Source organism: Erpetoichthys calabaricus, chromosome 4 (genome assembly GCF_900747795.2).
Source record: "Erpetoichthys calabaricus chromosome 4, fErpCal1.3, whole genome shotgun sequence".
NCBI classification, from domain to species: domain Eukaryota; kingdom Metazoa; phylum Chordata; class Cladistia; order Polypteriformes; family Polypteridae; genus Erpetoichthys; species Erpetoichthys calabaricus.
The window spans coordinates 121,989,667-122,015,535 of NC_041397.2; the positions used below are offsets into that span (position 1 = coordinate 121,989,667).

General features: G+C 35.5%; 1 protein-coding gene across 3 annotated transcripts in view; it reads left to right on the plus strand.

Annotated features, from left to right (window-relative positions):
* The window catches only part of dcaf6 (ddb1 and cul4 associated factor 6), a 235,989-nt gene that overhangs the window by 185,949 nt on the left and 24,171 nt on the right, over nucleotides 1-25,869 (plus strand). For all 3 annotated transcript variants that reach the window (XM_028799737.2, XM_051926116.1, XM_051926115.1), the window contains exons 11-13: nucleotides 10,745-10,859; nucleotides 15,523-15,638; nucleotides 23,512-23,824. In XM_028799737.2, coding sequence (XP_028655570.1) covers nucleotides 10,745-10,859; nucleotides 15,523-15,638; nucleotides 23,512-23,824 — 544 coding nt within the window. The remainder of the gene's footprint in view (nucleotides 1-10,744; nucleotides 10,860-15,522; nucleotides 15,639-23,511; nucleotides 23,825-25,869) is intronic.

Below are 25,869 nucleotides of genomic sequence, written 5' to 3' on the forward strand. Positions count from 1 at the left end.
ATCGAACCTCGGACGTCAGCGCTAGAGGGGCTTCGCAGCGGTGAAGTATTGCTGTTAAATTTTAATTAAGAAGAAAAGAAAACCTTTTTAAATTAAGTCTTAAAAAGAGGTGTAAAGATATTGACAATCAGCTACGCAAACCCACCAAGAAATGCAATCGTTTAAATCAAGGCGCGAGTCGAAAAACACCATCCCATAATATTAGTTAAGGATTAACACATTTCTATATGTATTGTTAGCATACAATACAACTGATAATATGTTGCGCTTATTTATCTGGTGTACCGACATTTTTGCGCGTTTAACGTCTGAAATCTAACGTGGCTTGTGCCCTTCAGAATGAAAACAGTTTGCATTTATCTTTTTAATAAAAGGCAAGCTTTTAAGCCTGAGAAATCACCCCGTAAATGCACACGTTTAATTGCACATGTGTTAATATGTATGCTTACACAGTATTAAAAGACACTCAAAAATTAACGTCATTTACCTTTGTTCCCGCGTTTGACTCGTGCTGTAAATCTCTTCCTTGTTTTTAGTTCACGTGATTACGTAGGCGGCGTGATGACGCGATACGTGACTCCGCCTCCTCCATTAGAGTATATGGACAAAAAACAGGTTCCAGTTATGACCATTAGAATTTCGAAATGAAACCTGCCTAACTTTTGTAACAAATTTCAGCCTTCCACCTACACGGGAAGTTGGAGAATTAGTGATGACTCAGTCAGTCAGTCAGTCAGTGAGGGCTTTGCCTTTTATTAATATGTATAGATCCAAGAATAAAACTGAATAAAAAAATCGTTCAAATGGAATGTTGATATGATTGTCTGTGTGAATCTTAACTTTACACAGGATGTTACAGACTCATATCAAATGTATATTTTTTTTATATGGTAATAATAATAATAACAGCTCATTGTTAAACTATTTTATACACTGCGCCATCTGTGCAGACCTTGATGGGAGTAGCATTACCAATGTGATACCCGTTGAAAATGAAACGAGCAAACACACGTGTATGCGAACGTCTTTTATTTTGTAACGACTGATACTTTAACTTCAGCAACATGTCAATTGAGCAATTTCTTTTTCTTCAGTCCTATTCTTCAATAAAAGCATATTTGTTTTGTTATACCTTTTGTAAAAGTGTTTCTTGGATATTTGGGCTTCACACATCCTACACTTCACGTCAAAATGATGTCATTATTACTATAACATATGAAAACATTTTCTGTTTTAACTGTGTGTTCAGCATTTCTTGCCTTGCATTTCCTCTGTCTTTCTATATTTACACAGATCGTTGTAGACATGGAACACACATGAAATGTATGTATTTCAAATTATGATATTTCATTACCTATATAATTACTTACAAACACATTGCCAGATAAACACTTAATTGCAGCAGGATAATGCTTTCGTCTGACTGACTGGGGGACAAGGACTGTCACAGGGTGTGTTCTGCTAAACTACACATTTGCAAAATAAAAGCGGTCTATTGATGCAGTGATAAGGTGCTACAAGCTTCTTGGTGAGTATCAGGAAAATTTAAGGAGGTCAGGGACAACGAAAAAATCATAAGCTTCAGGGATTCTAGTGTTAAATAAAACAATAAAAAGGGATTTACAATATATTAATTTGGTTGAAAGTTGCTTTCATGGTAAAATTTGCAATTATTTTCATTAAAAAATAAAAGACTACTTAAGATGTACCTGCAGATTGTCGATTGATTTTTCAACAGGCATTATTAGATGTTTAAATGTTTTAACATACTGGATTATTTTATATTTCTTGGCTGAATTATTTTCTAAAGTTTGCATTTTTTACAACCAAATTTTATAACCTATAATTATGTAATACATTAACTATATGCAGGATAGTGCGTTATCTTACTGTTTCAGAAAAATCTTGTGAAATGAAAATTTTCTTTGATGAACAAAGGTGTTTTGAATTTGTTTGTTATGAGAAGAGTACAGTAATTGTATTTCTTTTGGTTATTGTGTTTACTTTTTATTTTAAATTCTGATCAGTATCCTTTATTATTATTTACATTATAAACTGAAAACTTGGTTTAACACTGCCATATACAATATTGTTTTATAGTTTTAAAAATGGAGCTGAATACAAAAGAAATATTTATAAAAATCGGAGACACATTACTTTAGTTGCTTAGTCTTCTCAGGTATATGTCTAAAAAAGAAAAAGCATGGGAAATATATGTATGCGAAGAGCTATGCAAGAATGTCTAGGAAGATGAAAGAGTTGAGTGATTAAAGTGGGTACAAAAGGTGTATCATTCGGAGCTGGATAGAAATGTGTGATCCAATTTTAAGAATGATTCAGTATTCTGTTTTTAATTGTAAGGCATTTTGAAGCCCTGGTAAAGCACCCAAACAAAGATCAGGTGACATAAAAAGCTGCATAATTTGTGTAATGAGGTCTTTGATCTTGACAGCTCATGTAAACCACATTCTATTTTCTTTTTGACAAAACCTTCTCTGGAAGTTTGGCATTGTTGTTTAATATAGAAATTGGTTTATATGCAGCACACACTATATATACTTAATTACACCTTTTGAAATGATACTTGATGCCTGCTGTAATGTTTTATCATTATGTTATTCATAATCATTCTGTGTTTAAATCTTGGTCATTTTTCAAAAGGAGTTTTCACATTTTCCTTAGGTCTATGTGGTTTTCTTCCAGTTACGCAAAGTTTCCTTCCACATTTTCAGAGATGTGTGTTAGTCGGCTGTGTGATGGGCTGGTATCCTGTCCAGTGCTCGTTCCTGCCTTGTGTGCAATGCTGCTGGAGCATGCTCCAGGCTCCTATTTTCCAGAAACAGATTTTTAATTTTGTGAATGTAATGTTCAAAAGAAGGTTTCCTTCAACTATATTGAGTCATAGTTGAGAAATGCTAGAACTGGGTATTGACATTTGGTTCTTGTGTCCTTGACCATCAAAGGCGAAACTTTTTTTTTCTTAATACCTAAGAATACTAAGCTGCTTTTGGAGAGTCGCTAACTTACGGATCAGGAACCAATGGGGTTTTAGATCATCCCATAGACAGATAAAGACAGTTATATTCATAGAATGTTTACATTTTCATTGATTTTAATTAAAAGCAAATAATGATCCATACAATCAAATCAAACTCAAAAAAACCAAAATTCTACTCCCACCCAAAAGAAAGAGAGGGGAGCCAGCCAACAAAGCAAATCTTTAAAAGCAGCAAGGAAGGAAGAGTTTTCTTTTTCCCAGATATAGAAACTTATTCTAAAATGTTGTTGATTAGATCATGTTATATTTTTAAAATGTTTTAAACAGATCCGCTGAGTGAGAATTTGATTTTTTCCAGTTTCAAACAGTATAGGACATCAGTTACCCACTGAATTAAATGTGGTGTGGTGGGACTCTTCCAATTGAACAAGATAAGTCTACATGCTAGTAGTGAGGTACGGTATTCATGGAATATTTGTTGGAAACTCTTGTCTTTTTACATCGACTTAATTTAATTTGTGCTTGATGTTCCATGACAATATTGTAATATTTATGACTGAGTACCATGGTTTCACTTATCTTGATTTCAAATAGTGGTAACACTTTAGTTTAGGTTCTGCAAAAATGTGTCCTATTATTAATTTATGTAACAAGACCTTAACAAAGGCTTCTTTTGGTCTTCATAACACTTAAAAAACATCAGTAGATGGGTTATTCATCTTTGTGCAGTGTGGCATATTGACATTATTATAAAATGACTTGTTATTTTGAAGGATTTGCAAGTCTTATACTAAATATGTGGCGGCTAGTGATAAAAATTTGGGTGTGGGTGCAGCTTTTGGGGGGACAAACTGAAGCAGCACATCTGTCTATCTATTAGGTAGAAGGCTCTGCTCTATCTATCTATCTATCTATCTATCTATCTATCTATCTATCTATCTATCTATCTATCTATCTATCTATCTATCTATCTATCTATCTTATACTGCATTTCACATCTATTTATTATATAGTGCCTTTCATATCTATCTATCTATCTATCTATCTATCTATCTGGTCATTCCACATGCTCTCGTAGTCCTCATCATGGTGTCAGCGCACATCGGAGCCTGTCCAGTACCAGACACATAGGACAAATTTAGGCTAAAATGTATTATACCCTTTCCGCTATACTGCAATCTGATGCCAGCTTTCCCATTTATATTGTGCTCTAGAGCTTCAGTCTGTGACCTGCACAGTTTCCTTATTCTTGCTATAACTTGCCCTATAGATGTGGAAAGGAGCAGGTGCACTAACCACCCAAATTTTATACTACAGCAGCAAGCAGCAGGTTGGGAGCATGTACTGATTACAGCGCACACTACATGACGAACCACCTGGATTGGGATCTGAGTGCAGCTGTGCAACGAGTGACATCTTTTTGCAACCAAAATTATCCCAAGGCACACCACTTTGCTACCATCCACAAAAACATATAGATCTTAGCTATTATTCTGAACAGGATGTGTTGATTTTTGAGCACCTCTTCATTGTGTCTTCAGATCCAATTCTGTAGCCTTCATCTAGCTGTTCAGTAATTCTAAACCTATCAAAAACTTTAGTCTCATGCTATTGTCTAGATAACTGTGGTTACTTTTATGCTGCTTGGATTTTTCAGAAAGATGTTTTTGATCTTTCCCCATTGTTGTTCACAAATCTTCGGTATCAACACTTTTAAACAGTAAACAGGGAAAGCAAAAAAGGCATTACTTAACACCACACCAAGTTAGCCAACTCCATTTGTCATAACAAGAGCTGGAAAAAGTCCATATGTAAGCTCATGCTCAGATTCTTAAGTCAGGCCAGTCCAGACCAAGCTCCTTTATCTTCTTTTTTCTTCAAGTGAATGATTTATGAAGGGTTGTTTTTTTTAAAAGAAATTACCAACATTTCTTTAATTTCTAAAGTTCCGCTTGAAGGTGCCATCAAAGTTGTTCTCGCTTATCTGTAGTTATGTAATGTTAAAGGCAGGTGTGAACTGTGAACCATTGACATCAACATTATATAGTGCATTGATGATTTTCCAATTACATTAAATTAAAAAAAACCAAACCTAAAACAATACTAATTCGCTGCCTATAAATGTGGGTGTTTCCAGGACAGAGAGTGAGCTGTGTCCCTGGAAAAATCTGAATGCAACCAATTAAAGGGTATCCTCATTTTACCTGCTTGCCAAAAGATCAAGGACTTACATAGACTCTCATTTGGCTGATGTCCTACACTCTGGAAGTATAGGTATTCACAGAGCTTTTTTTTTTTTTTTTACTTCACAAAGAAATGAAACAAATACAATACAGAACCAATTTTTAATGGTTGTTGACATGAACTGACACCAGGCACATTGTGCAAATAAATAAATTTATTTCATGATTATTTCACATAACCTAATTAATTTAAGTAGATTTTTTAAAATATTTGGGGGGATGCGCTCCAGTACTCCGCATTACAAACTGCCACTGTTTTTTACTTGATTTAACGGGGATTGTAGCATCCTTGCAGAATTTTGTATAACTGCTTATAGTGTCTGTCAGTGCATTCAAAATTGCCATGCAGCTGTGAAACATACAGTCATGAATCACATGATGGACTGAATTATTAAGTAAAACTGACCATAAGCCACCCAAGACTCTATGATTTACCTTCAAAAGTCATGCACAGTCTTCTGAGTTTACATGGTAGACACAAGGTTACTTACAACTAGTAAAATTGTATAGAGCAAAACAAATATACTGTTTATGCTAATATAATGTCAGGAAACAGTTGATAGCTTTATGTGTTTTACTTAATACTATTTGCTCTTGAAATGCTTAAGTTTTTGTGTTTTGTGGAGCAGAAAATCTGTATCATGTCTTTTGTACAAATTACTGCTTTTTACTTTATGGCCTTTTTCCTAAATTTTACATTTTGTCTTGGGTTGTCTTTGCTATTATAAGCAGTATATAGTAAGATTAATTTAATTTAGCAAAATAATATGTGCTGCTGTAAAAACCTTCATATATGTCAGTAATTTAAAACAAACAGGCATTTGCTAATTTTTACATAGTGTTACTTACTTTGAAAAGCAACAAAGCAAACTTTATACTGAGAGCATACACAAGATCTGTTGCTTAATGCATGACCACTGAAATTGTGTAAAAGTGTAGCAGGTAGAATTACTGAGCTAAAATTGCAATTTAACACCTGGAGCTCCAAAACATAGGGTAAATGTGAAGAAGAGTTTCTTATAGACTTTAGAGGAAAAAAGACAATCCCACCTTCTCAGATACACTAAGAATTCACAGACTGAGTCTCATTCTAAAACAATTTGGGTTATCCAGTATAACAGCTAATTAAGCTTTATAGATTGTGTTGGGTGTATATTTAACGCTTAACTACTCACACTGGTGTATTTTGTACACCAATCTGAGTTATTTTTGTCCAACATCCTTTTACTTGACTCTACCTGCAGCATCCGCCATCTATCCTCAGTTTGATTCACTACAAATACAGTGTTGCAATATGTGCCCTTCAGTGTGCCACCAGCCGATTTTACGAGTGCATGCGCAGTAGCAAGTTCCATATGGTGCATTTGGTATACCTCACGGGTACATACGTATGTATGACAATGATGAGGTGTTCTTCTTGCAATGACTTTGTCTGCAAAGATCTTTCAGCAGCTAAAGTGAAATGTGACATGTACAATCCTGCAGTGGAGGAAAGTGTGACTGGTGACGAATGAGCACTGGAGAAGTGGATCAGGTTTATTTTCATATAGTCCTAGACTGTGTCATACTATTCAGTAATGTGGTATTAAATTACATTAAAAACATGTACAATTTAAATAGCCATTTTAACACTGGTGCATAAAGTACATCGTGTGAGTACTTATGAGATGAGAAATGGTGCGAGTAGTTAAGGGTTAAAAAGTTTTAACAAAAGCTCATTTTTTTCTTACATAAAGCAAACCAGCAAGCATAGTGAAGCTGATCAGATGTCTTTGGAACTGGTAGTAGTATGTGCAGACCTTATCCTATAAAAGCTCCATCAAATCATACTCATTATCTATATTATAAATTCCATAATTAGCAGTTTAACAAGTTACAAAATTCTCCAACTACAGAAAAAAAATATGCTATTCAATAGATAAATTAGCAATAAGTGTTTAGCAATATGTTTAGCAAAAAGGTTGTAATATTATGTATGAGCATTTTTCTTTTTTTTATCTTACTACGTACTTTTTATTTTTTGTCATCTGCTAATTACACAATCAATTGTGTAAATGTCTGTTAATAAATATCTGATAATAAATAATAAATATAAATATCTAAATATAAGGAGCAGATATATTGCTAAAGACCCGAGAAAGAATGTGGGATGGGACTGTTTCAGTGCATCTATTGTGTTTTACTTAATGGAGTCCAGTAGCAGTTAGATGAGTCATATATTGCATTTAATTGGTTCTTGATGATGGAGTATTGGCTTTAACTAATAAATAGGGTTTTTTTTTTTGTTTTTTTTTTAAGTCTCTCCCCATCCTTATTGTGAAGATGCACTTCTTGCTCCGTTTTAGCAGGACTTGCTTATTCATTATAGTGCGTTGCTCCTGGAACATATTTTTTAACATCTTAAGTTAATATTTAAAGGTTTTCAGTATTTTTGTGCAGTTTATGTACATGTTTATTACATAAACTGTTGAATTAAAAAGTATGAAAAAATTGTAGATCATTACACTTGTTTTTATTAGCTTTATTTCCTTCATCAGGCTTAAAAAGATTCTTTTTATTGCAGTTGAGAATTGAAATTAGACTTGTAAGGTTTAGGTGTAAGGCCTACATTCTTCTTAGAATCTAGTCCAGTGCATTGTGTACACTTACACTTGTGGACATTTTATAAACACTCATTAACCTGATAGATTGATGTCAGTTTTGTAAGTGGAAATCCTAATGTTCACAATGAGATTTCACTTCTGTTCAGAAGTCTTGGTGCTCCAGTTTGGAATTTAGCTAGGGTGTAATTACATCAAGTTGATAATACTATCTGTTGTGCCACAGTTCTGCCTAGGCATATTGAAATATATTTACATTATTAACTGTTTGTTAAAAGTTAAAAACAGTGAAATGTATTGGTTACTGTATTAAAAGAAGGCTGAATGTATCCTCTCTTTAGTTTTTCTTGTTGTAGCCTCCATTCATTTTTATTCCCAGGAAAACAAGTTTAAAATGTTGCATTTTTTCAACCAGAAAAAATGTTATTATGTGTAACAGAAACATGTAAATACCAAAATGTTAACATAAATACAGTAGGAAATGTATGTCTAATGTCCACTGTTGTAATGATACACATTTAGTACACGTCCTTTGTGTGATATGTTTTAGAACACACTGATACACATCCCAACTCGCAATGAGGACAGTAGAAGCATGTTTCTTTGTACTCTTTACTTATAATATTTTTTTTCTGTTGCTCAAGCATGAGAGTTTTCATTGTAGGCTACCATAGCCAAGGCCTTGTGACTTCCACATTACCCATAACATAAACTACAGTTGCTGTATTGTGAACACTGCTTAGGGAGCTAATGTCTTTCTTGTCTTTCTCCTTGATCGCAATCATTTTGCCTTTTTGTCATTCAGCTATTTGCCTCCCGCTGCAGCTTTATGAAACTGAATTCACAAGGCATATCACAGCGGTTTGGTCTTACAATGCCATATTCATCACTTTCACTATCTATGTCACATTGTCATTACAATCAATTGATTCAACTAATGGTTCAGTTTTAGTTTGTTCTAAAGCTGACTTTACAGCTTCTCGTTCACACACCACTGTGTTTTGGTTGAATACTCCACCCCACTCAATAAATATTGATGAGTTGCCTTATAGTAGCAAAATGCGTAGAAATATTCAAGTTTTTTTGGTGCATGATGTTATTTTACCTACTAAATGGCAACAGAATACAGTACTGAGACTGAAAAAGTGGATTGTTTCCTTTACTACAAGTCTGAATCAGGAATAACTGTAATTACATAGACTTTCAGGCCTGCTTAACGCTTGAGGTTAATATCTTTGTTGTAGTTACTTGGTTTTAATCTGGCTGAAATTCTTAACAGAACACAGTCCTAGGGAGTGTACACTTCCTGCTGTATTCAGTAATGAAAACCACAATGTAAATAACTAGATGTGGAGCATTTTATATTCTCTGTCTTCTGCTGTTTTTTTTTTTTTTTTTTGGTGAGGTGGGTAAAAACGACCACATTTTGGAGTTTATGCAGCCAATGCAGGGAAGTGAAAATAAATTTGTATTAATCCATACAATATATTTTTATTATCTGAACATATGCTGTAAATAGAACCGATATTCAGTTTTTGTTTACAATCAGGGTGTATTTTAGCAAAGATATACTTAAAATATTTGTTTCAACTCTGTTTTTTAATGTATGCATTTATTAATTTAAGATATTTGTCATCACATTTCTTTTGAAAAGCCTATTGTATCATAAAAGAGCCAAAGAGAATGACTATTTTGTTAACTTCATTGGTTACAATGTGTACATAAAGTACACATGGTTATAGCAAATTATTGAAATATGTGAATCTTTAACAGTTATAGCTGCAGTTTATTTTTGTTTTCCAGCTGGATAGATGCTGTTATTTTTTATGTAGTATTGGTTGCCTTTATACCTTTGCTTAAAATATAATGTAAAACATTCTTTACTTTTTTCAGGGAAATGGTAGTAAAGGTATTGTTCACTACAAGGACAACATTTTCATTATTTTTGTCTTATGCTACAATGGTATCTTAGGATTTTTCTTTCCAGTATCTTTTGCAGTATCCAGCATTTCATTCCATCCAGTGTTTATCATCTTATCTTTCAGCAAGTGCACCTGACTGCATATCTTCAAGCTCAAGCTATGTTCTACCTTAACTTAGAAATATGTATTATGTATAAAATTTTCTCTGCTATTTTTCTGTCAGTTTTGTTCTTCAGTGTATACTTGCTTAAACTGGTTTCTTACAGTAATGTTTTTCATTCATTCGATGACTGGCTTGCAAGTATTTTGCTCCCACGTTACACATTAACCCAAATACCATCCCATGGATTATATTTTACAAACAAATAGACCTGTGCTTTGTTGTAAGCTAATAGTGAAAATAACCACAACACTTGTGTTGAATGCAATACTTTTACAGCTGTGTTGTGCAATGACTTAATGCTGGTGTATTTGGAGACTTTCTATAGTCTAATGAGCATATTTTCTAAAACAAGTTATAAACAAGATTTTTTTTCCTAATTCTTTAAGTATTGATAAAATCATTCACTGATTATATAAAATATTGTAAATTTGGTTAAATGCATATTTAAGCTCCAGTATGTCTTCAATTTCGTTGTTCCTTTGTAAAAGTGACAATGACAATAAAGATCTATCTATCTTATTACAGAATATTACTAGCACGGTATCATTTTGAAAGGAGATTATTTTATATAGCATATTTTGTTTAGTGAACACTTGTATTTTAAAAGTATTAGAACACACTTTATAATCTCTGTATTTTGTATTAATAATAAAAAAAATCTCTTAAAACCCAATGTTAGCTTTTTCAATTTTTTTTCTCTCAAGTGTGCAAATAGTGTCAGAATTTTTGCATAAACTTTTCTTTAATAGCTTGGAAGTTTTACAGAATCTGAAAACAAATATTGGACACTTCAAATCTATATATTCAAATGTTTTTAGGTAGTGCTGAATGTGGCATGCCCCGTGTCAACGCTGGAGAGCCAGTATTTTGTTTGCACTATAGTACGAAAGGAACAACCACAAGCACTATAAAACTGGACTTCACAGATAAATGGTAAGAGCATATTCCAATGTAAAGGTCAAGGTTGCAGTGCTGATTATTAATGGCACTGATGTGGTACTTGGTAGAAAATGCAACACTAGTTATATATTATTTTTTATTTTTTTACTTAGATATAGAGTATCTGTTTTTAATGGATATATAATATATGTTTGCTTTGCATATAGCAGATAATTATCTGTTTAGATAATTGTCTACTTTGCCATTCTGAAGCTGAGAGTGTCAAACATTTAAGAATCTCATGGTTTGTGTGATAAAGGATAGATAGAGACAGGGTTATTTTTTATGGCATTGTCCCTTAACAAGAAAGAATGACAGACTTTACAAGGCAGTATGAGAAAAGAAATCAAATGAGATACAATAGGAACAAAGTGACTAACCAGAGGTCCTCAACTAAGCATTTAAGAGTACTTAGTACAAGTTAGTTATTTAAAGTGAAACTTTTATGGAAGAAAATGTTTAATTCCCATAAACCCACCAGAAAGATTTGATCCTAATAATCCTAGCCTGTGTGAAAATCAGAGAAAATGTGAGGGGTTAGTAGGCATTTTATTCATAATAACTTCACACATGCATTTTGCACACATTAATATCTGAAGTTTTGCATGCACATAACCTACTTAGGCACACAAACATTTCTTTGCACACAGCGTTTCAATTTTAGTTAAGTTAATCACATAAAGAGGGGTAGTAGGAGTTGCTTGGCTGGCGAGAGGTTGCCAGGGTCAAGCACTCCATTAAAATGATGGGGCTGGATCACAAAAGTGTTGGGGTTGAGAGAGAGAGAGAGAAGCCAGGTAGCAGAAAAGGCACTGCATATGTAAGTTTGGTAACCCAGGGGCCAATATGGAGCCTGACTTTCTGCATATGTGCCATGTGCCTCAAAGGTGCTTTCACCAGTGTCACTAGTGCCAGCATATGAGAGAGAGAAATAGATAAATAGATATACAGGCTGGGTGGAAGCATGCAGTGCTCCCCTAATAATGTTAGAGACCATGTGACCCAACAGTAGGCAGGGATACCTGGATTTCTGATGAAATTGTGAAAGTGAGGCAAATGGAGAAACATTAAGGATAAAAGCACATTCTGATTCTTGGAAGCAATGTGTACAAATGTGCTGTTCCACTATCAGTTGCTGAGCCTTCTTGAAGACTTTAAGAGTAACAGAAAGCTCAGGAATTAATGAAAACCGTGAACTGCTAGAGAGAGAGAGAGAGAAAGCTCTTATCTGAATTGCTATACTAGAGAAATTGTTGGGTCTACTCTCTCCCTGAAAATGTGGTTGAGCTTGGCTGACAGTGACTCTTTGAATGAGTTTATAATTGCCTTACCCTCATCTATAAGTAAAAAAGTTGAAAATGAAAATTAATCAATCAGTTCAGATAAATGATCAAGTTAGAAAAAGCAGTAATTATCAGATTTTCTGCAGAGATAAATCCACCTGCTTCAAGCACATTTAATTTTTTATAAGTTTAGTAGCAAAGAAGTCCACCATGTCACCCTTCTTCAGCTTCAGCTGAATTGTGACAAAGTTGCCATATTTATTGCTGTGCTTATATACCCATTTGTTTGCATTGAGAAAATGGCTTTTTTGTATGCTAGTGGACTTCTCTCTTAAATAAGCGTTCTCTCAGGAAAACTCATTGTGATTGCATCGGAGTTATTTGTGTCTAAGGCTATTGTTGCTGATAGTAGAATTTTCTCACAAGTACTTTACACTTAAACAGTGGGTAACAATTCTGAAATTTTGCCAATATACATTTTGCATATGTGAATTTTTACTTTGTGGTTTGTAAACAAAAGTGCATTGGTATTTTCTTGTTATCAAGTTATTCACATTACACTTAAGATTATTAAATAACACTAGTTGTGTTCCCCAAAACTGGCCTGGTTTTGTTATACAGTTTCACTGTAAATTTAACTTTATGGTTGTCTAAGTAAGCAGCATGTACTTGCTCATGAGAAAAGCAGCTTTCCCTATGATGTCTGACTATAAAACAGGGTTCACACAGAATGTTAGCTGTTTGAAATAGAGATGGTAATTTGAGCGGATGAAAGGACTCCCCAGTAAAATATGGATTCTCCTTTATCACATCCCATTAAACTGTTAACCACCTTCAAATAGTCAGCTTTAAAGATAGCCTCTGACTTTCTAAAGGAGGGCCTTAATGGTCAACAACAAAAACCAGACACCACAACATTCATAATAAAGTCCTGCTTGCAACTGCATTAAAGTGCCTACATTCTGGAATATCCATGAGTAACCCTCCAGTTTTCTAAATATGCAAAGTACAGTTTTCAGGTGATGTAAGAAGCAACATACAGTTAGGTCCATAAATATTTGGACAGAGACAACTTTTTTCTAATTTTGGTTCTGTACATTACCACAATGAATTTTAAATGAAACAACTCAGATGCAGTTGAAGTGCAGACTTTCAGCTTTAATTCAGTGAGGTGAACAAAATGCATAAAAATGTGAGGCAACTAAAGCATTTTCTTAACACTATCCCTTCATTTCAGGGGCTCAAAAGTAATTGGACAATTGACTCAAAGGCTATTTCATGGGCAGGTGTGGGCAAGTCCGTCGTTATGTCATTATCAATTAAGCAGATAAAAGGCCTGGAGTTGATTTGAGGTGTGGTGCTTGCATGTGGAAGATTTTGCTGTGAACAGACAACATGCGGTCAAAGGAGCTCTCCATGCAGGTGAAAGAAGCCATCCTTAAGCTGCGAAAACAAAAAAAACCCATCCGAGAAATTGCTACAATATTACGAGTGGCAAAATCTACAGTTTGGTACATTCTGAGAAAGAAAGCAAGCACTGGTGAACTCAGCAACGCAAAAAGACCTGGACGTCCATGGAAGACAACAGTGGTGGATGATCGCAGAATCATTTCCATGGTGAAGAGAAACCCCTTCACAACAGCCAACCAAGTGAACAACACTCTCCAGGGGGTAGGCGTATCGATTTCCAAGTCATCATAAAGAGAATACTGCATGAAAGTAAATACAGAGGGTGCACTGCAAGGTGCAAGCCACTCATAAGCCTTAAGAATAGAAAGGCTAGATTGGACTGTGCTAAAGAACATCTAAAAAAGCCAGCACAGTTCTGGAAAAACATTCTTTGGACAGATGAAACCAAGATCAACCTCTACCAGAATGATGGCAAGAAAAAAGTATGGAGAAGGCGTGGAACAGCTCATTATCCAAAGCATACCACATCATCTGTAAAACACGGTGGAGGCAGTGTGATGGCTTGGGCGTGCATGGCTGCCAGTGGCACTGGGACACTAGTGTTTATTGATGATGTGACACAGGACAGAAGCAGCCTAATGAATTCTGAGGTGTTCAGAGACATACTGTCTGCTCAAATCCAGCTAAATGCAGTCAAATTGATTGGGCGGCGTTACATGATATAGATGGACAATGGCCCAAAACATACAGCCAAAGCAACCCAGGAGTTTATTAAAGCAAAAAAGTGGAAAATTCTTGAATGGCCAAGTCAGTCACTTGATCTTAACCCAATTGAGCATGCATTTCACTTGTTGAAGACTAAACTTCAGACAGAAAGGCCCACAAACAAACAGCAACTGAAATCCGCTGCAGTAAAGGCCTGGCAGAGCATTAAAAAAAGAGGAAACCCAGCATCTGGTGATGTCCATGAGTTCAAGACTTCAGGCTGTCATTGCCTGCAAAGGGTTTTCAACCAAGTATTAGAAATGAACATTTTATTTCCAGTTATTTAATTTGTCCAATTACTTTTGAGCCCCTGAAATGAAGGGATTGTGTTAAAAAAAAATGCTTTAGTTGCCTCACATTTTTATGCAATCGTTTTGTTCACCCCACTGAATTAAAGCTGAAAGTCTACACTTCAACTGCATCTGAGTTGTTTCATTTAAAATGCATTGTGGTAATGTACAGAACCAAAATTAGAAAAAAGTTGTCTCTGTCCAAATATTTATGGACCTAACTGTACATCCATATGAACAGACACAAAGCCAGCTTTATTTATGCAGAAGTGTTTCCCTGTTTAGCCGTAGGTATTATTTCAAAAGTTCATTGTACATTTAAAGTGGTTAAAATCATTGTGTTCAGACTAAATATGAACAGTATCTGATGAATTCTTTATGAGATTTGAGTCAACTGTAAGGTTACGACTACTGATTAGCAGAGTACAGCTTTTGAATCGATAGAGAAGCAGCATTAAGTGGGTTGTAATGGTGAGAGATTATGTTTGCAACCACAAATTGCAATAAATAACGTCATATACAATGTGGCTCTACCAAGAGCTAAAAATAAATGTATTTGTTACTTTATTAATATAAATGTTTAGTGTAATAGAAGGGAATCAATACCTGATTGCCTACTTGAAAGGCATCAAACCATTGTACTATATGTAGTGACCTCAGCACCCCAAACCCCATATCACAGACATAGTCTCATGTTCAAAAAACGAATATTTATTAAACAGACTACCTTTAACTAACTTTCATAAGTTAGATACCACAAATGTTCATTTTTTGAATATATATGTAATACTTTTCTATTATCCACAGACCACTGCTATCTATAAAACATATGCTGTGTCCAATGAGACAAGCACAATGCAGCTGCTGAGAAAATATAGCTGTAAAAGATGTCTTTTCATTTGATTTTAGGAAGAATTCATCTACCAACTCAAGAGGAAGTGGAAGCCAAAGTAAACCAAATAAACCACAAGAATCCCAAGTCCCTCAAGCAGAAGAAGAACCTCAAGTTGAATGTATGGAATCTGGTGGGTACATTTTAAAGAAAGTCCTGCTGTTTTTAAAAAAAAAATAATAATTGTTGCTAGTTAGCTGACTAAAATGACAAAATCCATAAAGTGCAAAGTTTGTTTTGTTAATTATAAAAACCTACTTGTAGTTAATTATCTCATTTTTAAAAATGCATGGACTTAAAGTAATGTTTGACTTTGACTCTAAAAACATTTCTGTGTTTTTTAAAAGTGAATGGTTGTTTCGGGGTTGTTGCTGCTGGGCCTCCAGAGACTCTACTCTTTGATTAGCTGGTAAAGACTATATTCTAAAGACCTTATACATACAAGGATAAACAGATGTATTAGAAAAAAGCTGATCAAAGATAAATAAAAAATATGAATAATACTTTGCTTGGCAAGTAAAGTGTAGTTTTTGAAGCAAATTCTAACATTCATTTCAAAGTAAGCATCAACAAATAAGTGTAAATGTGTAATAGATCAAATCAACAATTTAAATACTGGTTTATAACACAGTTAACAGCCAAGACAGATACCAACCCTAAGGCAGAATACAGATGGTAGTATGGTACTATATATATGATATTTGAAGAGACTCAGGCGAACAGAACTGATCCCTCCTTGCACTTTTTAATCTCATATATGTTACTGTAACAATGGAATCACTGTTTACGTTCACGATGAAAGAGACAGTGGTACTAAGTAAGAAAACTGCACGGTTAAGAAATGTTGCTTTTTATTTGATTACTACTGTGTATAGTAGGGCCAGGAAACAGACTTGCATTGCTGAAACCTGTTTAGAAAGATTTTTTTTCTTTCTTTAACAGTACGCTGATTCATCCTTCAGCAGCTGTTCAAGCCACAGAAAGATGACAGTGTATGGCATGTTATGCTCCCAGCTAAAATGCAGCAAAGCAAAATGGATTTTTAGTAAAAGAAGAAATTACACATCATTCTTTCAGACGGTATCATAGCAGTAATAATATTATTATGGAAACAGTGATTGCGACATCTGTATTTGCCATTGTCTAGGTAGGTGCCACAATTGGATCATAGACTTTTCTGTATAGGACAATAATGTAAATTACTTTTTTAAAGTAAAACAAATATGACAGGTCGGCACGGTGGTACAGTGGTAGCGCTGCTGCCTTGCAGTAAGGAGACCTGGGTTCGCTTCCCAGGTCCTCCCTGTGTGGAGTTTGCATGTTCTCCCCGTGTCTGTGTGAGATTCCTCCGGGTGCTCCAGTTTCCTCCCACAGTCCAAAGACATGCAGGTTAGGTGCATTGGTGATCCTAAATTGTCCCTAGTGTGTGCTTGGTGTGTGGATGTGTGTGTGTGTGTGTGTGTGTGTGTGTGCCCGGTGGTGGGCTGGCACCCTGCCGGGGGATTTGTTCCTGCCTTCTTCCCTGTGTTGGCTGGGATTGGCTTCAGCAGACCCCCATGACCCTGTGTTAGGATATAGCGGGTTGGATAATAACTGACAAATATGACACTAATTAATTTAAATTGAAACCATATTATTCATAGATTTGAAAAAAGCACAAAACAGAAAGGGTAAACAATTTTAATTAGAAATTAGAAATGTACCATCAAAGTGTTGCTTTATGTTGTTACATTTACACATATTATATGTTACAGAAACATAGTGAAAAATAACCCTTTCAGTCTCATCAATAACATAGAGATAATTTATATATCTCTAATTTTTTTCTTGACCAATTTTTCCATTACAGCATTGCAGGGAACTTGATCCTATCCCAATATTATTGGCTCTAGGTAATAATTAACACTGGGATTCTTATATATTCATATAAACACATATAGAGGGCCAAAATAGAATTTATTGCAAAAACTGACTTTGATAGCTATTGTCTGTTAAAATCTGAACACCCTCTCAGCCAAAAAACCTAATAAAAGGACTGTGTAAAATCACCCTACTAGTAAATTAACATAATTTTCTTAAATCCACTTAGTATACAGTAGCTCTGGTTTGTAGAAAGTCAAAGCCTACCCTGACAGCACTGGGAGTGGTGCAGAGCCAGTGCAATGTAGAGTCCACTCACGTATACACCCACACTCTCACTTTCACAGGGACAATTTGGATTTGCCAATTAAACCACTTTGTTGGGGATGTGGATGGAAAACTACAGTACCTGGAGGAAAAACCATCTTGAAACAAGGAGAATGTGCAAATTCCACTTAGTCAATAACCAGGTTGAAGGATTCAAGCCTAGGATATTGGATCCATATAGCACTAGCAGAAGTCATTGTATTACCATCACCCTACCCATATATATAACAAAATTTAGGAGAAAGTAAATTAACAAAAGTAAATCAATCAGAGGGCGGCACGGTGGCGCAGTGGGTAGCGCTGCTGCCTCGCAGTTGGGAGACCTGGGGACCCGGGTTCACTTTCCCGGGTCCTCCCTGCGTGGAGTTTGCATGTTCTCCCCGTGTCTGCGTGGGTTTCCTCCGGGCGCTCCGGTTTCCTCCCACAGTCCAAAGACATGCAGGTTAGGTGGATTGGCGATTCTAAATTGGCCCTAGTGTGTGCTTGGTGTGTGGGTGTGTTTGTGTGTGTCCTGCGGTGGGTTGGCACCCTGCCCAGGACTGGTTCCCTGCCTTGTGCCCTGTGTTGGCTGGGATTGGCTCCAGCAGACCCCCGTGACCCTGTGTTCGGATTCAGCGGGTTGGAAAATGGATGGATGGATGGAAATCAATCAGAATTATGCAGCTGTACGTATATGTATTTTTAACAAGTATATAATCTGTAAGAGTCTGAAGGTTTAAATACAGTATACGTTATAGTGAAAAAATAAATGATTTTTATATGGCTTATGTATTTATCACTCATGTACATTGATTTTTTATTTTTCTAAATACATTGTTAACAGTGTATATTACTGCCTGTCTCTACTGTATGTCTGTGATCCTTAATAACATACGCCTGTTCAGAAAATGTATTTGGACTTAGTAGTATTGGAGGTTACGACAACCTTTTCTGCACAACTATAGTTGCATAATATTAGCCTGGTGGTACTGTAAGTAATAGGCTAAATGGCATTATTTGTTCTGTAATTTGTAGTACTCCTTGCTGACATAATATTGTTTTGTCAAATCCCAGGACATGATATTATTAGGGAAATTATATATACACACACAGAAAAAAAAAAAAAAATATATATATATATATATATATATATATATATATATATATATATATATATATATATATATAGGTAACCACCCTTACAATCAGATTGTGACACAGACTACGAATGCCGTGAATATATATATATATATATATATATATATGTATATATGTATATATATATATATACACACACAGTATATACAGTATATACACAGTTTGATTTGACAGTTTTTATGTATAAAAAAACTCGCAGTTAATTGCAGGGATGTTTTCACAGACGCACGTCCAAACAGAACTGAAGTAGGTAATTGTTTTTCTGGGTTAAGAAGGAAGATGGTAGGAAGGGCAGGTCCATGAGGAAGGACACCGGAGATGACATCGGTGATGGAAGGGCCATCAATCACCTGGGGCCTCATGCATAACGTTGTGCATAGAATTCACAGTAAATCATGGCGTACTGACAAAAAAATCCAGATACATAAATCTGTGCGTACGCCAACTTCCATGTTCTTCCGCTCCATAAATCCCGGTCAGCGTGAAAAGAAACGCACGTGCACGCGCCTGCCGCCACTCCCCAACTCCTCCCAGAACTATGCCTCTTTGAATATGCAAATCAATATAAATAGCCTTAAGCTCAGCGTTCTGTGAAAAAACAATGGCAGAAGCACGGGTAAAACAGAAGAATTTCAGAGAATACCAAGTGGAGGCAAGGAAAAACGTACTATTTGTTGGTTTAAACAGTGGTATAAACAACAAAAGGAAGTTGATTGAGTGACAAAGAGTGTCAGAGAAACTTGAAAGTTCAATTTCACAAAGTCGCACAGTACCCAAAGTAAAAAAGAAGTTGTTGGATATCAAAGTCGCCGTGAAAAGGCAAGTCGTAGCCCACCGTCTGAGTGTCATATGGAAGCTTATTAGGGTACAGAGAAAAGAAAAAAAAAAATAGGCACACAGTGGGGAAAAAAAGCACAGAACTTTAATCTTGAAATTTCCACTTTAATCACATAGTTTATTTTGTCATTAAAGTAGAACATCATAAACATCATTAAAATCTTTAATTTGCTAGTTTTTCAAATACTATCGTAACAAAAGTAGCACTTTAAATGCTTTGTATTGTATTTGTTCTTCTATGTGCTCTATGTGTGTAAATCACTACGTGATTCTTAAACAGGCTTTTTCTTCCTCCAACAGAACACAGAATCCATTACATTCGTGATATTAGTAGTGCTCTCTGAATAATTTAAATACTGAGATGTATACTTGTTATCATTTTCATGATGATAGGAATTAAAGCATGTTATTAAACATGGGAACACGGTGGCGCAGTGATAATGACGAGGTGGAGCCTCATCCAGAGATTGTTCATGCCTCCCACAAGATGCTTGCTGCGCCGTGCCCGACCTTCAATGAAATAATTTATTGCATAAGTACTGTCTCTTTCAAACATACTAACCTCCAATTCCTGTCCTTCCTTTTCTTTCTCCACGTACCCAATTGCCACGCGATCAGCTCTGTAATAGATGTCAAGCCATCTGTAGGCTTAAAACACAGATTCTTCAAAACTTTTAAGGAACATTGAAATATCTTGGTAGTACATGCTTAATTATTATATCCATCTATCTATCTATCCAGTGTCGCACCAGTCCCAGCAAGAATACAGCACGAGGCAGGAACAATCCGTGAATGGGCGCCAGTTCGTCGCTAGTGCTGCAACACCGTGTCCTTACATGTTTAATTATTAACAATATAGATTATTTAAATAATGTTAACATTTTATCTGTATAATGTTATAAACATATTTTGCTGCATTTCATCTTAAAAATGATATCATATGTAAATATGTGCTTTATAAAGTGGCTCAGGTTGTGCAATATTATAACTGTATCGCAAGTTTACAGTGAGGTAATTGTACTTTTAAGTACAAACTTCTACAAGGAGTATTTGATGGACTGATTGAGTGCATTTATAGTTCTTGGGATCAAACTGTTTTTGAACCGTGCTGTCCCTACAGGAAAGGCTCTGAAGCGTTTTTCCTATGAGAACAGTTCAAATAGACAGCATGGCTGTGGTAGCGTGTGCTGGATGCTGTATACTGATAATTCTCTTTCCAATCAGCTGCTGTAGAGCTGTGATTCCACACTCCAATACAGTGGGATAAATACTTGAGAGTAACAACGCTAAAGCAGTTATGGTATTTGGAATAGTTTGGCCATTCCGTGGACCATTATATTGTTACAGTTTAATTACAATCATGCCCTAAACTAATAAACAATATGCGGTTAATTTCAGTGTATATGATAAAGCTGTGTCAGGAATGTGGATCTATAAAAGAAAGGGAAACCAGACTGGAACAAAAGCAGTGCTTTGACGCTGGGTGCTGCCAGTTTGCAAAACCGAGAGGAGAACTTACGTACGCCAGGGTCTGAGCTAGCGTGAAAATGTGCGTGGCTTTATGCCAAGTTTAAGTTTTATACATCGTGATTTGAGCGTGGAAACGGGAGTATGCAACATTTTTGTGCGTATGCACCGTTTATACATGAGGCCACTGGTCTGCAGTGGGAGAAGAGATTAGAAAACAGTGCTAACCCTTGACTTGGTGGATAACTACATTCACTAGAACCCTTAAGCTGCCTCCTATGTACACATGCATAACACCAAAACATAATTTTTGGTGTGTTGTTTTGTTTTTTTTTTGCCTATATATTATATAAAGAAATTGTGAAATATGCAATAATCATTTATCTACCTAATCTACATTTTGAGCTGCTGTTCTAATTTCTGAGTTGACTTAGATTCGCCTTTTGCTTAATTTGTTTTGTGTTTCCTTTTTTCAAGTTGAGATACCAGAAAAAATTCAGTTTGCAAATTTAGTATTTTGAAGTTAATGCTATATATTCAGGACATATTTACTGGCTCCAGTATAGCAATGCACAGGGTACACTGTAATGTGTGTACAGTCCACACAAACAGTGACCAGAGAGTGTAACTCTGCAGTACTACATATTTTTTTTCTCAGATCTGCTTAATTCCAATTCATACTTGTAAGGGCCAGACAACACTTGGCGCAGAGTGTCTGTTCATCACAAGGTACACAAGCACACTCCTTCCTCCACTCAAACTGTCAATTTAATGCCACCAACTGAGATCAATTGAATGTCTTTGGGGATGCAAGAAAGAAATCCTTGCAAACACAACGAGAGTGTAGTTACTTCACACAGGAAACAATGTAAAGCAGTATTTGAATCCAAAATTTATGATTTAGCAGCACTAAATAGTGTAGTACCCTTCTAAGATACTGTTCTTGATTATTTTTTGAAGGGGAATGCAATATGCTTTTAATTGTAATAACTTTGGTAATCAAATGTTTCGTTTTTGTTCCAGTGTTAAAAAGTACTGTGTTTGGGTCATGAATTTTTAATATTTAGTGACATGATAGCTGTTAATAGATATGCATTGATCAATCATCTGCTGATCTAAATTGGCTGACTTTCACTGAAAAAGACTCCAATCAGTGATCAGTACATTGGATGATCACAAAAACCAATCTTTTTTTGCCCCTGCTTTTCAAGACTTTAGGTAATTTAGGTACAATTCTCCTTTACATAAGGTATTACGGTAATTGCATCTTTTTTTTTGTTTTGTTTTTGTGGTGAACTTCCTGTAGTGCAAACAAAGCAAGTCTAGGCTTGTTTTACAAGAGACCCAGTGACAATTGTAGTATTAGCCTTTGAGTTAAAGAAAGTGGAGTAATAAACGAGTAAAAGAAATTAGAGAAGTCATCCTGCGCAATTAGACAAATGGAAAGAAAAGCTACTTTAATGAATTCAAAACTATTTATTTTGTCATTTAAATGTTAGTTTTGTGTCTTCGATTTTTTAAAGATTTGTATTGTGTTTATTATTTCTTGCTATGTGTCATACAGTATACGTTTTGGTGAGAAACAAGTACTGCATAATTAAAATGGTAATCCATATTTATAATTACATCTCAAGAATTATGAATATGTAGCTGATGCACTGAAGAAAGAAAACATACCGATATATAGTAAATGTATACTTTAACAGTAAAAAAAGCTGTATTGCAATTAATGATTAAAAATTATTAAAACCTATATGTACATGTATATTTCTATTTATGGAGTGTTTAATTGCCAATACCAATTAATTGATTGTGTGTGTGTATGTGTCATTTTTTGTTGTTGTTAGAGAAAACTGCTTTTTTTGGCAAGCATTGTTTCAAATAGGTACAGTACAGAAAAAAATTAAAACAATATTACTACTTGTAATGAGAAGCTGAGAAGCATTTTATTTTTTATGCCATATGTGTTATGGATAAATATTTTTGCACATATTTTATTACTATGTATTTTTAGGAAATTGCATTTATTTTAGTATTTTCATGGGCACTAAACAATAAGCCTACAGGATTTCAAGTTGTTAGTCAAAAATGAAACGTTAACACCTCTGGTCTATAGTTTAATTATAAAAATACACTTTAATATAAGACAGAAAGGCTTCTATGCGACTGGTTATGCAGGGGCTTAGTGTAACATTTTTAAAGGGATAAAGGAAAAAAATTGGAATTGGCATCGGCTGATCAAGTAACATGAAATCTGTGATCAGTATTGGCCTTAAAAAACCTGATCGGAGCATCCCTAGCTGTTAATAAACATTTGTTGCTGGTTATAGTTTTAAGAAATGTTGCCAGTTTTAATAGTCTTGTTTAAACCACCATAGATGTGGAGGCATCTGGGCCTAGTACTGCAGAAGGCAATCATGATGAAAAAAGTGAACAACAAGTAGAATCTGCCAAGCAAGACGATCAAGATGCAAAGCCCACTACTTCCTCATCTTCAGAACTGCCCTTACAGGAAGAAAGTCCTTCACAGGAGCAGACTGAGACTAATCCTAGTTCATCCTGCCAGCGAACAGCTCCCACAGATGAGAGCAGTAATGAAAACACCTCAAGAAGCAACCAAGACTCGGATGATAGTGATGATGACCCGATTTTAATACCTACAGCAAGATATCGTGCTGGGCAGGGACAGAGGTACACCAAAAATAACTTTAGTTAATCATTTAGCACTTTTAACGCACTTATGAAATTGTTTTGTAGTATTATTAGACTAACTGTGATAATTTTGGTGTGTATCATATTCTTGCTTAAATATGAAGTTAACAGTGCAACAATTATTATAACCTTACACTGTAAGTTACACATCTTATATGATACATATACTTAATTCGCTTTACACTACACATTTACGAATATAAAAATTCTTGGAAGAAAATAATTTTCACAACTCACTGAATGGCAGAGAGTTTTGACTTTGTAGCAAGGTACAAATTAGTCTTCCACGAAGACTCGTAGTAAATTAATGCAAAGCTACAGAGTTGTTTTAAGTCTGTCATTTTCAACAATATTGCAGTGGTTCTCAAAGCGTGGTCCATGGACCAATGTGTACAGTATTCTGCAAATATGGCCTGAGATCAAAAATGTGTATGTCATTGTATCTGACTAAAATGGTGTTTGAATCACTTAGCTATGTAAGTTTATTATATACTTCATTTTACATCTGTTCATTTATAACAATCAGGGTGCTTCCAGATCTCCTGTGCTTAAAACACTTAAAATAGCTGTACAAAAACAATCTACCACTGAGCACTCTGTCCCATTGTGTTGCAGATGGTAACAACTTTTATTAAGGTTTCAGTCATTTCTGCTCCTCTTCTAAACACTTATAAGGATTGCTCCTTCTCTTGACATTTTATTCAAATTAATAGTTTCTACCGTCCATCCAAACTTGTGTCACTGCACGGAGCTCTGTTTTAAATACACATTGACATTTATTTGGAGAGTCCACCAAAGCAGCAGCACATGATGCATGTTGTTTCAGCTACTGCTAAAATCTCATACGGATTAATATATGCAGTATGACAGTACCAGAACAGAAATATTGGATTTGTGTTTCATCACTGTAACTTATTATATGTGCTCTTTCAAACAAAACATTAGTTTCCACTTTTAAGCATAAGTTGTGTACTTGAAGCAAACCCATTATGGTGTTCAAAAAATCTCTGGATGAGATACTGAGACATTTTGCTTTTAGTCTATCTAAAGAGCCTGAGTATGAAAGTGGTCTGCTCTACTTTGTAAAATGTCTTGTGCTGATACTGTACTTTTGATAATAACTGAATTTTCAGCCTTGCGTAGTACATCATTTCCTGTTAACTTGATGTTTTCAAAATATCATTGAGTTGAGACTTGAAGGTGCTATTTTTGCCTACAGTATTTTAAATGATAATTATTTCCTAATACTGTGAATATTTCCTTTAATCATTTTCTATCTGTGCCCCCTGTTGGCACTGAAGAATTGACTGGTGTACAGTCTGTTTGGTGCTTTCATTATCACACAATATTCCTGATGTAGCCTTGTAAGTTTGTTTTACAGTGTAACCAAAACATCTTGAGATTTGTGCCTGGTCTGTTCACCTTTTGAATGGCTTCTCTAAACTGTTTGACTCTCAAATGTTTTTTGTAAGGTGTAATTCCTGTGTCCAGGCTACCTTATTATGTAAAATAATTTTTATTTCCTAACTCCCTTACATTACTTTTACTAACATTACACATCATTCACCACATCCATATTACTAACCGAGAATGCTAAACCGGATGATGGACGCAGGCACATCCGGCCATGGGCCGTAGCTGCAAAAAGAGGTACTGCGCAGGCGCAAGAAAGGGCCGCGAGAGGCGGATGAGGGGCCGCGAGAGGCGGACAAGACCACAGAAAAAAACCAGTGAGCAAAGAAAAAAGAGGACAAAGAAATGAGACGCCGAAAGGAAAAGGCAAAGATGCAAAAAGAGGTACTGCGCAGGCGCAAGAAAGGGCCGCGAGAGGCGGATGAGGGGCCGTGAGAGGCGGACAAGACCACAGAAAAATCCAGTGAGCAAAGAAAAAAGAGGACAAAGAAATGAGACGCCGAAAGGAAAAGGCAAAGAAAAAAGTAGTCAAAGGCAGGCACCGCACGAAACCCATTGCACACGAAACTAGCACACAAAAAAAAAGAAGACGCTCGCGCACAACAGCAAGG